Source organism: Benincasa hispida, chromosome 8 (genome assembly GCF_027475165.1).
Source record: "Benincasa hispida cultivar pf3 chromosome 8, pf3_genome.v1.1, whole genome shotgun sequence".
Classification (NCBI taxonomy): Eukaryota; Viridiplantae; Streptophyta; class Magnoliopsida; order Cucurbitales; family Cucurbitaceae; genus Benincasa; species Benincasa hispida.
This window is the reverse complement of record NC_143485.1, coordinates 18,288,334-18,304,185: the sequence shown is the minus strand read 5'-3', so window position 1 is coordinate 18,304,185 and position 15,852 is coordinate 18,288,334. Positions and strand designations below refer to the sequence as shown.

Here is a 15,852-nt window from a genome sequence, read left to right as displayed (position 1 = left end):
AAAGGCCGATCAACCAAGAACCAAGAAGATCAACAAGCCCAAAGGCCGATCATTCAAGAAGATCAACCAACTTAAAGATTATAATTTATTTTGAAAGCATTGAAATAATATGTATTAGAGATTGTATTCACTTTCTACAAAATTAATACAAATACAAAGTTCAAGTTCCACAAAATAATTTTCGCTTGAAATCTTGTGTGAACAATTATGATAAAAAAAACTAATTATTTAAATGTATGGTTAAAATTATGATAAAAAACTAATTGTTTAAATGCATGGTTACAATTCATTCTTCTTCTTTGAAATTTTATTTCATTTTAGTCCATGCTTTCTTTCAAAGAATCTCAAATTTAGTACTTTCAATTTCAATAAATCTTAAGTTAGTTTTTATCAAAATTGGTTAAATAATAATAACGATAATTTTCAGATGAGAAAAGACAATGTAAGAATACAATTTTCAAATTTTATAATGAAAATGTTATTACATACTAAATTTGTTTCGGAAGAAATGAAAAACAAACTAACTAGAGATTTATTAAAAGTAAAAGATTAAAATAATTAAAAGTAACTATAAAATATATATATATAAAAGTTCAAGTAGTCAAATATAAAGTTTCGAAATTAATTATAAAAATATTATAGTTTTTAATTTGGGTTATTATCAAAACCAATTATTTATAAATATAGAAAAATATCATTTATATCTATCATTAATTTAGGGAAGTTTCAATCTATCGATATCTATTAACATTTTATAATAGTTAAAAATATTTTTCATTTTTAACATTTAAAACAATTATGGGATTGGGATGAGGTTTAGAAGTGAAGCTTAGTGGTCTTAAACCTCTTCTGTCCCCTAAAATTTGTCTTATATTTATTTTACAGTTTCCCAATTTTCTTCCCGTGCGAAGAGAGAGCAATGGAGAAGGGAATCTAATGGCACATCAGTTTTCCCCCGTCTCCTCCGTCTACTGCAAGAACAGTACCGGAAGAGGGAGAATCAAATTCTTCAATTTCTGTTGAGATTAGGTTTTGCAATTTCGCTGTTGTTGATTTTGAACGGTAAGCTCACAATCGCGCTGATTTTTCCTTTTATTTTGATCATTTTGCTTCTTCATCGATCGTTGTCGGATATAATGGTGATATTTTACTGTGACCTTGCTTAGGATGTTAGACTGATATTGAATGAGGTATTGCTGAGCACAAATCAATCTGTGTAGTTTGCGTTAAGAAAATCTCAATGATTCGAAAACGGTTCCAAGAGGCTAAAACAGGTAATCCCTGAATTTCTTGTACCTCATTTCTTCCATTTTTGGCTTTGGTTTATGAACTTGCCTACTTACTGTTTGATAAAATGATTGAAAGCGATATATGTGTATAATATATACAGTTTTCTTGGAATTGGATATCAGGTATGCAACTGGTGAAATCGTTGAGAGCCGAGAGGTTCTTGAAGAAAGTTGGATTGGGTAGAGAGGATCGTTACTTCTGGAAGCAAATTGGCAAGGCTCTGTTGTGTACGTATACTCTGATCGGCGTTGCATGGCTTTACAACGAAACATCACCATTTGGTTGGTGGACGCTGAAGCCACGGTCTAAGGCAGAGAAAGATTTGGCTCACCTCTATGAGCGGCGGGAATTTCCATATCCAGGTTGTTTAATCATCGCAGTGCCCCAAAAAATTTAAGTTCATTATCATGTGAAATTAAGAAGTTTCCTAACTTTCATTGCTAGATGAAAGAATAGGGACGAACTTACTTGAACTGGATCTGTTCCATACGTTGTACAACCGTGTCCTTGACTTCTAAAGATGAAAGAATTAGGAAAAATCTTAAAAACCAAGTTGAGCTTTGAGGGTTGTTTCATGTTTGTAACTATGATAGAGGATACTTCAAAACTTGTATTTTAAGCCATTATTTCCATAGTTGTATGAAATTGTTGCAATTAAACTCTGGTCTGTTGATGGATGGGTATTGGTACTGTTTAAAAACTCCCATAGTTTGAGTGAGTTTAGGCTTAACTTTAAACAGTCTTTGACGACAGCTCCAAAGTATGGAGTAATGACAAAAATGTTTAATTGCAATGGGTTCATTAGGTGATTACTTAAATTAAACATTTGAGGGTGTGATTGTTATACTAGTTAAGGTCATTGGTTAAACTAAGAGTTGGAATACCTTGAATAAGTTATTTTGCGTTCCAAATAACCACACATGGAAACCTAATTTATATAGAGTTATTTTTGTTAGATGATATAAGATTAAATTTTCCTTCATCCACTAGATTAAGCTTTTGGTCAATTGGTGATTTAAGATGATATCAAAGTAGGATGGTTGAGGAGGTCCTGTGTTCAAACCCTGCAATGTTATTTCTCCTAAATTATAATTGATTTCCACTTGTTGGACATTCTCAATATTTCAAACTTACAAGTGAGGGGGATTGTTAGATGATATAAGATTAACTTTACCTTTACCCACTAGCTTAAGCTTTTGGGTCAATTGAGCGGTGCACTGTCTAGCTCAGGAGGCGGTGTCTTTCAGTAATTTTGATACTTGTTTTGTTAATCCCTCTTCTTCCTTCTCTGAAGAGGTGGGTGTGGTTTCTTTTGGACTGTCGTTATGGTTCTCCTCCGCCATTGGTGAGGAGGCGAGTGTGTTGAACTTTGTTTAGCTCCTTTATATTACTTTTTTTAAAAAAAAGCTTTTGGATCAATTGGTGATTTAAAATTATTTTATTTTCGTTTTGGGCTTTATTTTTGGGCATATTTTGTTTAGGATTTAAGAGTGACATGTATAAACTCTCTAACCCTCACCTGCATATATCTCAATATTCTATACTTTTTTGATTCGCTGCTTGTCTTTTGTTTTTGTCATAAACATTGAGTTTGATCTTTGTGATATGTTATCAACATAGGTGATGAAGAAGCTATGGAGGAGTTCATTGCCAAGGGTGGAATGATCGGAACTGCCATCGGTCCGAAGGGGATGCTTGATTTTGATAAAGATTCTTACAACTATCAGAAAGAACTACAGAACAAGAAGCTTGAGCAAGAGGCCCAGAAGCTATGGTTCAGGATGAGGAATGAGGTTATTTCAGAGCTTCAGGAGAAGGGCTACGATGTCGAGTGAGGTAACTCTTGAATGCAAGCATGGAAAATTATGATTGCCTGATTTGTGTATGTGTTCTTGTTAAGAAAGTTCTGAAATAGCCATCTGCTTTAATCTTTCATGTTTGATGCATTTATTTTTTCGTGTATAAATTACTTTGTATGTGCAAGGATTAGTAGTAGCGTTGAAACTTTGTGATTTTCCTCATATCAGTCTCTGTGCATTTTACTTTTGTTCCATCAATTTTTTCAAATGTTCGGTTTTAATCAATTTTGGTAGCATGAAACTTTAAAAATGTAACATTAAATTGATTTTAATCCTTTCAAAATCACGTCAAAATGTACCTTAAGATTTTAGTTGAAATATATGTGCTTTTCTGCTTATAACGTAGTCCTATTTTGAGATCTCTTACAATTAAAGCTATGCTTGATAATGATTTCGTTGTAAACAGGTCTAAAGTCTAAATCTTTGAGATAAACTTTTTCAAGTTTGATTGATTTCTTTTCTTCATAATATTTTGGCAAGTGGATGAAGCTGATATAATTCATTATGTTATTAAGGTGATTCAACTATCTGCTAATTCATATAACTCAATTGCAGACTTTAGGGTAAGATTTTTCAATATAAGCAACTCAATGGATATAGGTTTTCACCATGGTTGTTATAAAAGAAATAAAATGTCCAAATTGTTCCAAATAAAGGACAGCATTTAGAGGGGGAAAAACGAATGGTCGGAAATAGTCCTAAAGCGTTTCCATTTCACAACTAGCCTACTTTTGAGAAACTCGGTCAAATAGATTTTTTCCGTGCTTCCCGATCTAGATTAGGATAGAGATTGAGTTAAAAACGTGAAAATTTGAATCCAGTCACATGTTCAGATTCATTAATAAAATGTTGATCTTACATTTGTGCCCCCAATTATTATATTATTATTTTTAATTATTAAATTAGTGTTTTAGAAACTCACATTTTGGCTTGCTCAACAAGTTTAGGGTCTTATAATATCCTCACTCTCACATTTTTGGTCTTCCTTTTCTTTTCAACACAACTCTTTACACAAAATCACAAAAACAAGATATATATCTATATATATATATATATCTATATATGCATGTTGTTGGTCCCAAAAAAAATCACTATCTTACTATTCTCTTCCTTAAAGATGTTTGGTTTCTAATATGCATGTTGTTGGTCCCAAAAAAATGTTTTGCGTGACCATATATGTAATCTCGGCCCATATTAGACCTTATTACCTCGAGATTGCCTAAATGATTTAAATCTCAGGTGAGATTTTGACATTTTTTCACCAAGATGCATACTTATCCTCGGGACTATTTTCTATAACTTTTTCAGTATATTTGTTTGCTTTTATTTTGGATGCCTCGTATATTTATTTGTTTTGGTGGCAAATGGGAGAAGACTGAGAAAGAATATTTAGGGGCCAGTTGGAATGTTTGATTGTTGATGTTGGGATAATATATAAGGATTTTTTAAGTCAAATATATAGAATAAGTGAGATAAATTTGGTCGAGTTTGAGCTAGTTATATGGTGTCTGTATAATATTAGGTTAAATGTTTCTACTTTTATGATTAGTAATCAACAAGACTTCCTTTTTTTTTTGTTACTCGAATGACTCTTATAGTGTCTAAATTACCAACTGTAGTGCAAAATGCAAGGAATATGGTATTGTCATTTCTAAGCCTCATGGTCCAGAATGTAACCCCGTTTCCCTTTCACTTTGATTTTATTCTTGAATACAACCTGAGTCTGATTGACCTGCGATCCCTATGTCCATTAAATGATAATGTGGTCCCACTCGAACTAGGTGACAATACTGATGGATTGTTGAATAAGGAGTCAGTCTTCGATGTAGATATGCCAATGGTTTCTAATGTTGATGTTAGTGTGGAGAATATGAATATATCTGAGGTAGAGGTCAATGTCGTTCAAGGTGACTCACTCAACGATCAACATTTGATGATCATAGAGATAGAGTCGATGATGAACGAAGAATAACATATTGATAAAGGATCGTTGGAACAGAATCACCCGACAATTAAAGGTGAACCTTGTACAGATTCAATGGCAAGTGGTGAACACCAATCGTAGAAAAAGGAAGCGTATCCCACAGGGATCGATCAACCCCATCGTCATCACATTTAAGTTCACCTCATCTGTAGAGAATGTCTAGGTTGGTAACCTGTTTTATGCGAAAAAAGATTTATGTAAGAAACTGTCTATCATTATTATGAAGAAAAATTTTGAATTTCGTTGTCAATAAATCTACAACGAAACTATATGTTGTAAAATGTGTATACAAATCATGCAAATGAAAAGTTGGGATAATTAAAATTAAAAACTCGTGTGTTTAAGATCACCAAATATGTTATTGTTCACACATTCTCACAAACATAGAGGAAACGTTATCATAAACAAGAAAGAAGTTGGGATATTATTGCATTGATAAGGTCGAAGTGTCAGGATGTTGGTTGTAGTTATAAGCCAAAGGATATTCAAGACATTCGACATGAGTACGGTGTGACAGGCTAAGGAAGATGCACTAACCTTAACTAGAGGATCTCCTAGAGAATAATTTCTTCTGTTAACCACGGTTTGGGGAGGCCTTGAGACTTGCTAACCTCGATACGCAGTATGAATTAGAGTTGGACCCTGAAGAACACTTCAAGTATGTGCATAAAGCCCTTGTGGTTTCTATAAGGGATTTTTTGAACTGCAACTAGCCGATGATTGTAGTTGATGCAACCTACATGAAAGGAAAGTAGAAAGGTATTATGCTTGTAGTTCTTTCGATTGATGCCAATAAGCAAATGTACTTGCTTGATTTCGGTTTGGGGATAAAGAAAATGATGAGTCATGAACGTGGTTCATGAGTAAGTTGCAAGCAACTTTCAGTGTGGTTAACAAATTGATATTTGCATTCGGTCGGTATTGCGTTTCAGAGTGTTACGTAATTTTAGAGCCTTATGTTGTGTCTTTCTAACTAATGGAAATGAATAATGAACTTTAAATGCAAATTTTTATCTATTAAGATCTAAATGCAAGCTTAAATAGAGTCCTGGTGAATCTAGGGTCGAACACAATGATTGTTAATTGAGATGCGTTGAAATTAATGTTTGATCTTAACGCGATGAGTTTTTTAAATGTGTTGGAAATGTCTCGTGCAACTAATTAGATGACAAAATTACAAGTGTGACGGGAGGATGATGGTGATAGGTGTGAGTGATAGTGAGTGATGATGCATCGAATGTTGCTAGTGAAAATGATGATGTTGATTACAATCACAATGAAACAACGTGGAATAGGAAGGAAATATCAATTGATAAAACAGGGTTGAGAAAACTTACTGGGATTTTCTTAAGCAATGCATGAGTCTATGTCCATGTATTAACTCATAAATGAAGCACTCATCTCTTGTTGTTTTTATGTCACATTTGTCTTATCTCTAGGATGCATGCGATGATTAATTTCACACAAGATGTTGACTTTATCTCTAAAGCTACTTCTCTCCTTGTTAATGAGATCCACAATTACTCACTCTTTCAAGCAGTTGATTATTTCTACTTAAATCAATTTGTTAGATGGATCTAAGTAATGTAATAAATACACATTAACAAGATCTTTTAACCCATGCACAACTTGTGAAAATGCTAGTTGAAATCTTCTCAACCCATTAGGAAATTAGTTGCACATGATGAAAGAGAGAATAGACACGAATGGATGGAATGTGGAGAAAATCATAATTATATTAAGAAGAATGAGTTTTTCAATCCCAATTACTTAATACAAATGTAAATGAACAGAAAAATATGATAAAGAATAAAGAATGAAAGTGTCAAGTTGTTGGTCACAATCTCTTGTTTCCTGTGGCTTGAATGGTTACTGCTTCAATGGTGGTTGTAATGGTGGCGGTGGAGCTCTCTTTCCTTTTGGAGAGAAGACTAAGTTCTAAATCAGAATTCTTCAAGGAAAAGCTCGAAGGAGTGGTGGCAATGGGATTGAGGTGGAGTTTGAGTAGAACTTCAATCTATCTCTCGATGGAAAGTTTGTTGTCCTTAGTCATTTTTCTGATAGGCTATTTATAGGCATCAAGAAGGAAAGCTTCCTTGCCTTTTTCTAATGATTTGCTGACACCTTTGAATTTAATTCCATGCTCTGCTGCGACGATTACTCTTGTCACAAGTTCATTGGCTCTGCCATATCTCAAATCAGCTACCAACTCGTATTTTGATTTGACATCTACCGTCCACACGTTTTATCGTTTTCTTTCATGTTGTCTGCTCAACGCGTGGTCCTTTGCGTGCAAGATTGCCATCAATTTGATCACTTTCTATACGTCAATGGGTGCAACTTTTGTTTCCTTAGTCGATTTTTTACTTCATTTCATTCAAATCCAGCATTCAAATATGTTATATTTTATAATTTCCAAGATTTATGAGTTTTAAAACGCATGAATGCAAGATGTGATTATTTGCATGAATTTCATATCAAGTTAATGCATTTTCATCTAATTTTTTCTAATTATTCTAAATAAAAAGATATAATAACTTGTATTTCTTCAAGTTATCATACCCCTAAATTTAGAACAATGTTTGTCCTCACGCATGTATTTAAAGTCTTAGCATATATCTAAACTTAAATTGACGTATTAACTTGATCTCTCAATATGCTTCGTAGTTTTAAGATTTATCATATTAGCAATTTGCCTCAAAGCTCTATTCTCTCTCCTACGAAAATATTTCCCTAATTTAAATGCAGCAAGTTAATTTCTCAAAACACCATTACTCATTTCCAGATGATCTTATCTCTCTTTTCAGCGATGACGTTTCAAAAATATAAAGGCTCTTTTTTACTACTTTTATTATATGTATGTTATGTTTTATTTCTAAAATCTATGCGTTGATTCAAGCAACCCATTTTCGTTTTGGGTTGCCCCCACAGGTGTCATGCGGACATCCAACAATTGTCTTAGTCGAATTTTTCTTTAAGCCTAGACATAGTTGTAATTTATTTGTTTTGATGCTTGTGTTGATCATGGTTACCCACCTTCGTTTTGGCTTGCCCACACGGATGTCATACAAGCATCCAACTACGAGTAGGTGCCAATCACAGCTAAACTTTTTTTTTTTTAATGGAATGTGAGTAATAAGGAAAATTTCAAATTTTGAACGCTAGCTCAAACCTCTCACACCCCCAAATTTTGAAGGCAATAAGATCCTCAATGCTAAAATCGAGTTATGAGATATCCTTAGAAAAATTTTTCAAAAGAGATTTGAGCTAAAGCTTACACGCATTTTAACTTCAAGTAATGTTTCCAAAGGATAGATCCTAAAACTGAGTTTTAGATGCCTATCGTAACAAATCTAATTGTTGGTTAGCACAAATATTACCATTGAGGTCATAATGTAAACGCATCAAAATAAAGAGAAACACTAAGAAGGAAATAAATACATATAAGAAACAAATGCAAGGAAAAGTCATGAGAAAAAGGAATGAACTTGATAATTCATTCAAAGTAGTTAATTCATACAATGCGTTCAAGAATCTCAAAACTTTGAATGAAAAAGCAAAAACTAACAACACCCCCAAATTTAGTTTCCTCAAGGGTTGGTGCGCGACAACTTATCTAAGATGCCCAAGATTGGTTCTTGGACATCATCATGCAAGAATCTGTATAACTCATCAGGTCCAGATCGATAGGCTCATCAAGCATTGGTGTGCTACGTTGAGGTTCGTTGTGGATGTTCGATGGATGCCTACTTGTTTCACCAATGCCTGCCCAACGACCTGATTGTGAAGTATTGGGGTTGCGAAAGCTTGAGTCATCAATAATAAGGGTAGGCAGAAGAGGGGCTGGATGCACTGTCTCCTCAGAGATCAAAGTCTTTCCTTTCTCTTCTTCTATTGGAGGCAGAGGTGGAGTCTTATTGCAAATCAGGATGCGGGGGAGAAGGTATGTGTTCTTCCAAGAGAAAGAGAGGAGGAAGTGCATTGAGGTCAACCACCAGCCGTGGGGACTCTTCTCTTAATTTTTCATGAGAGGGAGAAAGTATCTCAACCCCGAAATCTTCTTGTTGCGGAGAATGAGTCTTTTGCCTAGGTTGCAACGAAGGAGATTTTTCTTCTTGTACTTCAATTCGAAGAGAAGAAGATTATATATATACAATCATCTGCCTGAGGAGGCAGTGAGATGATATCTCTGCTTTCCTATATTGGTGAAGAAGGTGCGCGGAGCCGATCTTCTTCTTTAACTACTTTTAACACAATGCTTGACGCTTGGATCTCAAAATCCCTCTTTATCAATCTCCTCCACTTTTTGGGCTGTGGAGGTTGTGGGGAGGAAATGGTCTCGGAGTGAAAAGGTCGTTTCTTTATCGCTTCAGGCTTAACAAACTTAGGTTGATATGGTGAGTCCTTTAACAATTGCCAGATGATGTTATTAGTGATAATTCCTTTGACAGGCACCCCCTATTCATCTTCGATCAAGCCTGCATTGGCACACAGCCCCACCACAGTGTAAAGGAAGAAAAGCTAACCTCTAGGCTTGAAGAACATAGCCCAAATTTGGGAAGCGATGATATGGCCAACTTCCATGGGGATGCATCGCATAATGCAGTAGATTACCATCATTCGGTCCCTTGATATAGAGTGGTCATGCGTTGGAATCAACTTCTTCTTGATGAAATATAACCATAAATTTTCCTTATTAGTCAGGCAACTTGGGGTTAGCGTCTTGATTCCCTTGGAGGAGGTTTTCTAATTTGACCCAGGTTTGGCCAACACCTTCAGTGCATCTTTCATTTCTTCTAGTGTTGGCTCATCGTTAATTCTATTTCCCTCTTCCTCAGGGTTACCAGGCAAGTTGAATAGGGCGTTCACCTCCTTGGCGCCGAAGGACAGCTTGGTGTCATTAATTTTGACGCGGTGATCTACTCGGTGGGGCATACATGCACCACGTTAAGTTTAATTACTTAGGGGCTTATACAGAAGTCTCACCATCCCAATGTGTCAATGATGTATGTGATGAAGGCGGGCAACAGGGTACTTTTGGGGAAGAACCCCATTTCCATCAATAGGTCACTAAATTGTTTTTTTTCAACCCTTGCTCGCCCCATTCGGTGCATCTTCTTCATCTATCTTTTCCTTTCCTTTTTCCTTTCTCCTCCTTTCTCCTTCTCTCAAGGCTAGCAGACATCATGCGTCCTTCTCTTTCCTCTTTCTTCTTCTTTTTCTTCGCAGGCTTCTTACTCACCACCTGCTTCTCTTTGTTCTTTTTTGTTGGTAGCCTCTTTCTTATCCTTCTCTAATTCTTTATTTTTTTTCTGCCTTTGTCTTCTTGACATTCTTCGCAATGCGTTGGGCCTTATCCTTTTTCTCTACATCACCTTCCTCGCGTAGTTCGAGGTCCAACTCTTTGGCATATTCATCTGCCTTGTCCTTTGTCACATATGGCCAAGTTCTGGCCACAGTGTCTGCTTCCTCAATTTCCTCATAGCAGACCTCTCTTTCGAAATTGGTTGTCACGATGAAGTTTTGGACATCTTTCTTTAATGTCTGGATGTCTACCTTCACCTTCTCTTTCTTTTCAGTCAATTCGGCCACTATCTGCCCCACAAAGGATGTAGGGAGGACATCTCTTCTCTTGTTTCAGGGTTGTGCCTCATCTTCTCTACTTTGATGCTTTCATTAGAAGACTTAGCGTCTTTATTTCTCTTTATCTTTCTTTGTAGGGGCACAACCTCCTCTTCCTCTTCTAACTCCATAAGGTGAGCGTCAGATGTTGTCGCCTTGGCTCCTTTCTTTTCTTCTTCAAACGATCTTTTCTTTGTTGACTGTGCGGCCAGTTTCTCTTTTTCAGTAGCTTTCTTTTTCTCAGCCCAATTCTTCTCAAACACTGAAAACATCCTCATGACATGCCCATCCTTACAGCGAATAGGGCTCAACTTGCTAGATGGGAGCTCTTCAAGGCAACTCGCCGTATGGACAAACCCATGCAATGATACTTCTTCCTTCTTCTCAGAATTCTTCTTCTCAGTCACCTCTTTACTTGGCAGATTCATTACACCTTCATCATCCAAGTTCTCTAGCGGTTTCATGTTTGCAAGGATTTAACCAAAGACATCCCTTTCATCTCTTCTCATTGCCTTGCTGGTGCCCACCAAATCACTTGTAGATGATGGAAATGGACGTATTCCCAAATCAAGACTGTTGGGATGGACCTTCTCCTCGCGTGGTCCTGTGGATAGTCTAGTTTGCCCTACTTCCTCCTTAGGTGAAGACGAACATGATAGGGCTAGTTCTGGAGGGAAAACAATGGCTAGGGGTTCAAGATCATGAGGGGAAGGTAGACGTAAGGCAGGAGAATGAGCGATTTGGGGAGAAGGTTGGATGAGTGAGGTAGGGGAAGATAACCGAATGGTGGAAATTTCCAACGATCGGCGATTAGGGCGTGTAAATGTACAAATCCATCGGATGTTTTGTGGTTGGGTTGAAGGAAAACAGATTCTACTCGTCGAAATTGTCACTTGAAATCGACAGAGAAGAGATTGGGAGGGTGAAAAAGGATGGATTTGGGGTTGAGGTAGAAGAGGGCTTGGTTAGGGCAGAAAAGGGCTTAAGAATGTTACCTTGGATTTCCATCTGAGCTTGTGGTGAGAGAGTTGAAGAAAAACAGAGGGGATGGTGCCTAAAAGATCGTCGGAAAGTCGTTGGAGATTAAGACGATGTGAGAGCTCAGAAATTTTGAAAAAGGGAACATGAAAAAGGAAAAGAAAGAGAGGGATGATATTTTTAAAGATATTAGTGAGTGCGTGGTTTTAGGCACACGATGTCAGCGTAACGATAACTCATTAAATGAAGGCAAACGTGACCCCTTGTCAGGTGGCGCATGCCTTGACATCCTTTCAAATTCTACTAACGGTTCAAAAATCCTTGGAACCCTCTCCTGCGTTGAGCAATGTGGATGCGCTGAATGATAACTCAATGCACCAATGCCCAACGCAACACTCGATTTTGTTTTCCCCATAAATCAAAGTTTAAATTTACCAACACAATTTATGACTACCAATTCACAAAGCAGCCAATTCCAAAAAAAAAAAAAAAAAAAAAAGATCAAGCAGTAAAGCAAAGAAATACAATAAAGTAGAGACAAAAGATGCGATTATTTTCAATGCAGAGACCATGAGTTCCTTTTCATTCTGAGTCTGCAAGGTCTATGGAAGCTTTGTTTCGATCTACTTTTCCTCCATAGTAGAGCTTAATTCTTTGAACGTTTACTTTAAATACATTGGCTCCATCCTCATTTGTCAATTCCACAACACCATGAAGAAAAATTTCTTTAATGATGAAACGTCTGGGCCATCTGGACTTAAGTTTTCCTAGAAATAAGTGCAAACATGAGTTGAATAGGAGAACTTTCTAACCTATAATTAATGATTTCTTATAGATGTGTTGGTCGTGCTAACACTTTGTTCGCTCCTTGTAAATTTTGGCATTCTCGTAGCCATTCAGTTTCCATTCTTCTAGTTCATTAAGTGTAATTTAAGTGATTCTCCTGCAGTTTCCAGATCAAAATTCAACTTCTTCAAGATCTAATGTGCTTTGTATTCAAGTTCAAGTGGTAAGTTGCAGGTTTTCCTAAACATAAGAGCATGGGGGTGTTGGGTTTTATGTCCTAAAACTCGTAGTTTGTGAAGTTAAACATATTCTATTATCAATAAAGATGTTATTCAAGATTTCTTCAATAGAGGTATTGAATCTATAAATTGCATACGTAAAAGTCTAAATGCAATAAACTAAAATCTGTGGCTATTATATGAATACTTGAACTTTATGTAGAGACATAGAGATGCATCAAGTTCGAGTAAATAACCAAAACGGTCTATAGTACATGACTAAGGTTAGATACCTTATTCTGGTAATACTGTTGGATGCGGCCTACTCTATAGTTGTTTCAAGTTATTGTAAAGATACTACAAACGAAGTGATCCAGATTCATTCATGTACTGACATAAGGAGTGGAGGTGTCCTATGCAATGAGTTTGCATAAGATCGGACCAAGAAATAAGTCACTTTTACTTCATAATGCTGTTTATTGTATAAGACTGACTATTTCACTTAGATGACCTAGTTAACTCGATCTTAATAAGCTAACTATGAACTCCTATTTATTCGGGATTATCCTTAGATTTGCATAGGTGAGGGTTGGCTCAATAGCGCCGACTCAATAAACCTCCCATTTCAGGTATAAGACCGGGTAGATAGCTAGGGACATAGGGTACAAGACGGAATTCACGCCTACCCGATTTAGGGATAGGAGAAAAGTTGTTCTCTTAACTACTGGATCTAGGTCTTGAACATGGGGCCCCACCATCTCACTGGGCTGAGAGGAATCTGGTTTAGTGACTGGATCACAAACCAATTGTTCATTAGAGGATCAGTAAGAACTTAAGGAACAAAACGTAATATCGGGGGTAAAACAACATATTGACCCAGCCGTTATTACGAACAACCTGTGAAGGTCGACTTACTAATTATGGTTAAATCATGTGAAGCCCATTAGTGACTCATCTACAGTGAGGGGAGTGCAACTATGGGCTTTATTGGAGTGACCCATTAGTTAACGAACGAGGATTAATTCGATGTAAAGAGTTTAACCAATTAATCTCGGATCATTGGAGCCCATGATCTGTAGGTCCACGAGGTCCTCCTACTAGCTCGTAAATGGATTAGCCTTATAGTAGTGTGATAAGTTTGAAAAATTCAAAATAGAATTAAGGGAATTAGTAATTATATGAGATATAACTACGCGTTTAATTTTGGAATTAAATGGAATTGGAGAATTAATTAATATATAAATATGATTTAAATATTAAATTCATAAAGGTAGAATTTGTGTAAAATTAATTTAATATTTGATATTAAATTAATTAGAATTAATTAAATTATTTAATTAATTATTTATTATTAATTTTATTAGAAAAATAATTTATGAAATTAATTTTTTAAAATTAATAATAATTTCAATTTTGAAATCAAAATTGATTTTGGAAATCAATTTGAAAATTGGAAAAGTTTGGAAAAACACAAAGTGGAAAATTGGATTTTTCCATTGACGCCTTCAAATAACTCACTCATTTGTCCACTTGAATCTTGATTCAATCTTTAAGCATAAGCTGCACCTCATGCAACTTTCTTCTTTGCATGAATGTCCTGCAATAAATAGAGAAGATGGAAGTGGAGATCGGGCATGCAATAGCTGATGAACTTGCTGAAGTTTTGTTTAAAACTTGTAAGGTTGAAGAAGTGTTCTTCAAGTTGCATCAGTGAGCTTCTTCTCCAAATTTCCTTCATTTAAGCTTATTTTCAACTCAACCTAAGGCTCCAAGAGAATAGTAGGGAAGACCTTGAGGTGGTTCACAAGAAGAATTAGAGAAAATTTGCAGTTGAATTCGAGTTTCAAGAGGTTCTACAAAGGTATGACTTGAAACCCTCTTATTATTGTATGAGCATGCTTGATTTACAACCAAATTAATGAACTAGAATGCTTATTGATCCTTGTTGATTTTGCTGCATGCTGATATACTCCTTCAGGGGGGGCATTTCGATAGGCATCTTGTATGTCGTGCGACAAACCCATAGTGCTTCATCAAGCTTTTGCGCCCAATGTTTCCTTGAGGCGTTGACTACCTTCTCTAAGATTGATTTGATCTCGAAATTGGACACTTAAGTTTGCTCATTGGTTTGAGGATGATAAGTGGTTACTACCCCTTGTTGCACATTGATATGATTAATAAAGTGAGAATCTTCATCATTGATTAGTGCACGCGGTGTGCCAAACTGAGTGAATATGCACTTGGGGAGAAATTTTCAAACAGTCACCGCATCATTATTGGCACATGAGATGGCCTCACCCATTTGGAAATGTAATCTACTGCTAGGAGAATATATTGATGCCCACGAAATGGGGAAAATGACCCCATAAAATCAATACCCCATATATCGAATAATTCGACTTTCAAGATCATTGTTAAAGTCATTTTGTTGCATCCTGATATATTCCCTATTCTTTGACAGCGATCGCATTTCACCGCATATTCTCGAGCATCTTTGAACAAAGTGGACCAGTAATACTCACTCCAAAGGAATTTGGCAGCAGTTCCCTGGCCTCCAAAATGGCCTTCATATGGAGAATCATGAGATTGCGATAGAATGTGAAAGTATGCAGTCTCTGGTACACATTGTCTAAAAATGTGATTTGATCCTCGCTTATATAAGTCAGGCTTATCCCAGTAATAAAATTTACAATCATGTATTAGCTTCTTCTTCTGTTGAGCGTTGAATTCTTCTGGGAACTGCTTGCATACCAAGTAATTTACTATATTTTGCAAACTAGGGTGCAAAGTCATCAATTTTCAACAATGTTTCCTGGAAATTGAGCATTAATTTCAAGTTCTCTTCTTTTGGTCGCATCATTCTCAAGTCTAGATAAACGGTCAACTACATTGTTTTCAATGGCTTTATGATTAACCACTTCGATATCAAATTCTTGTATTAACAAGACCTATTGAATAAGTCTTAGCTTCACATCCTTTTTTGTCATCAAGTACTTGATAGTCGAGTGGTTCATATGAATAACAACTCTGAACCCTAATAAGTAAGAGCGAAATTTCTCCACTGCAAAAACTACGGCTAGTAACTTTTTTTCTGTCGATGTGTATTTTTCCTGAG

The 15,852-nt window shown here is 36.0% G+C and overlaps 1 protein-coding gene across 2 annotated transcripts; it reads left to right on the top strand.

Annotated features, from left to right (window-relative positions):
- The first annotated feature begins 804 nt into the window (after window positions 1–804).
- LOC120083675 (homeobox prospero protein) lies at window positions 805–5,464 on the top strand. 2 transcript variants are annotated; one of them, XM_039039514.2, is made up of 5 exons: window positions 805–1,062; window positions 1,167–1,274; window positions 1,413–1,652; window positions 2,911–3,126; window positions 4,931–5,464. In XM_039039514.2, exons 2-4 carry the CDS (start codon window positions 1,241–1,243, stop codon window positions 3,123–3,125), a joined length of 489 nt encoding a protein of 162 aa, XP_038895442.1. In that variant the 5' UTR covers window positions 805–1,062; window positions 1,167–1,240; the 3' UTR covers window position 3,126; window positions 4,931–5,464. The 2 variants fall into 2 exon arrangements, with proteins under 2 accessions (XP_038895442.1, XP_038895441.1); XM_039039513.2 differs by lacking the exon at window positions 4,931–5,464 and having other exon boundaries at window positions 2,911–3,311.
- The last annotated feature ends 10,388 nt before the right edge of the window (window positions 5,465–15,852 follow it).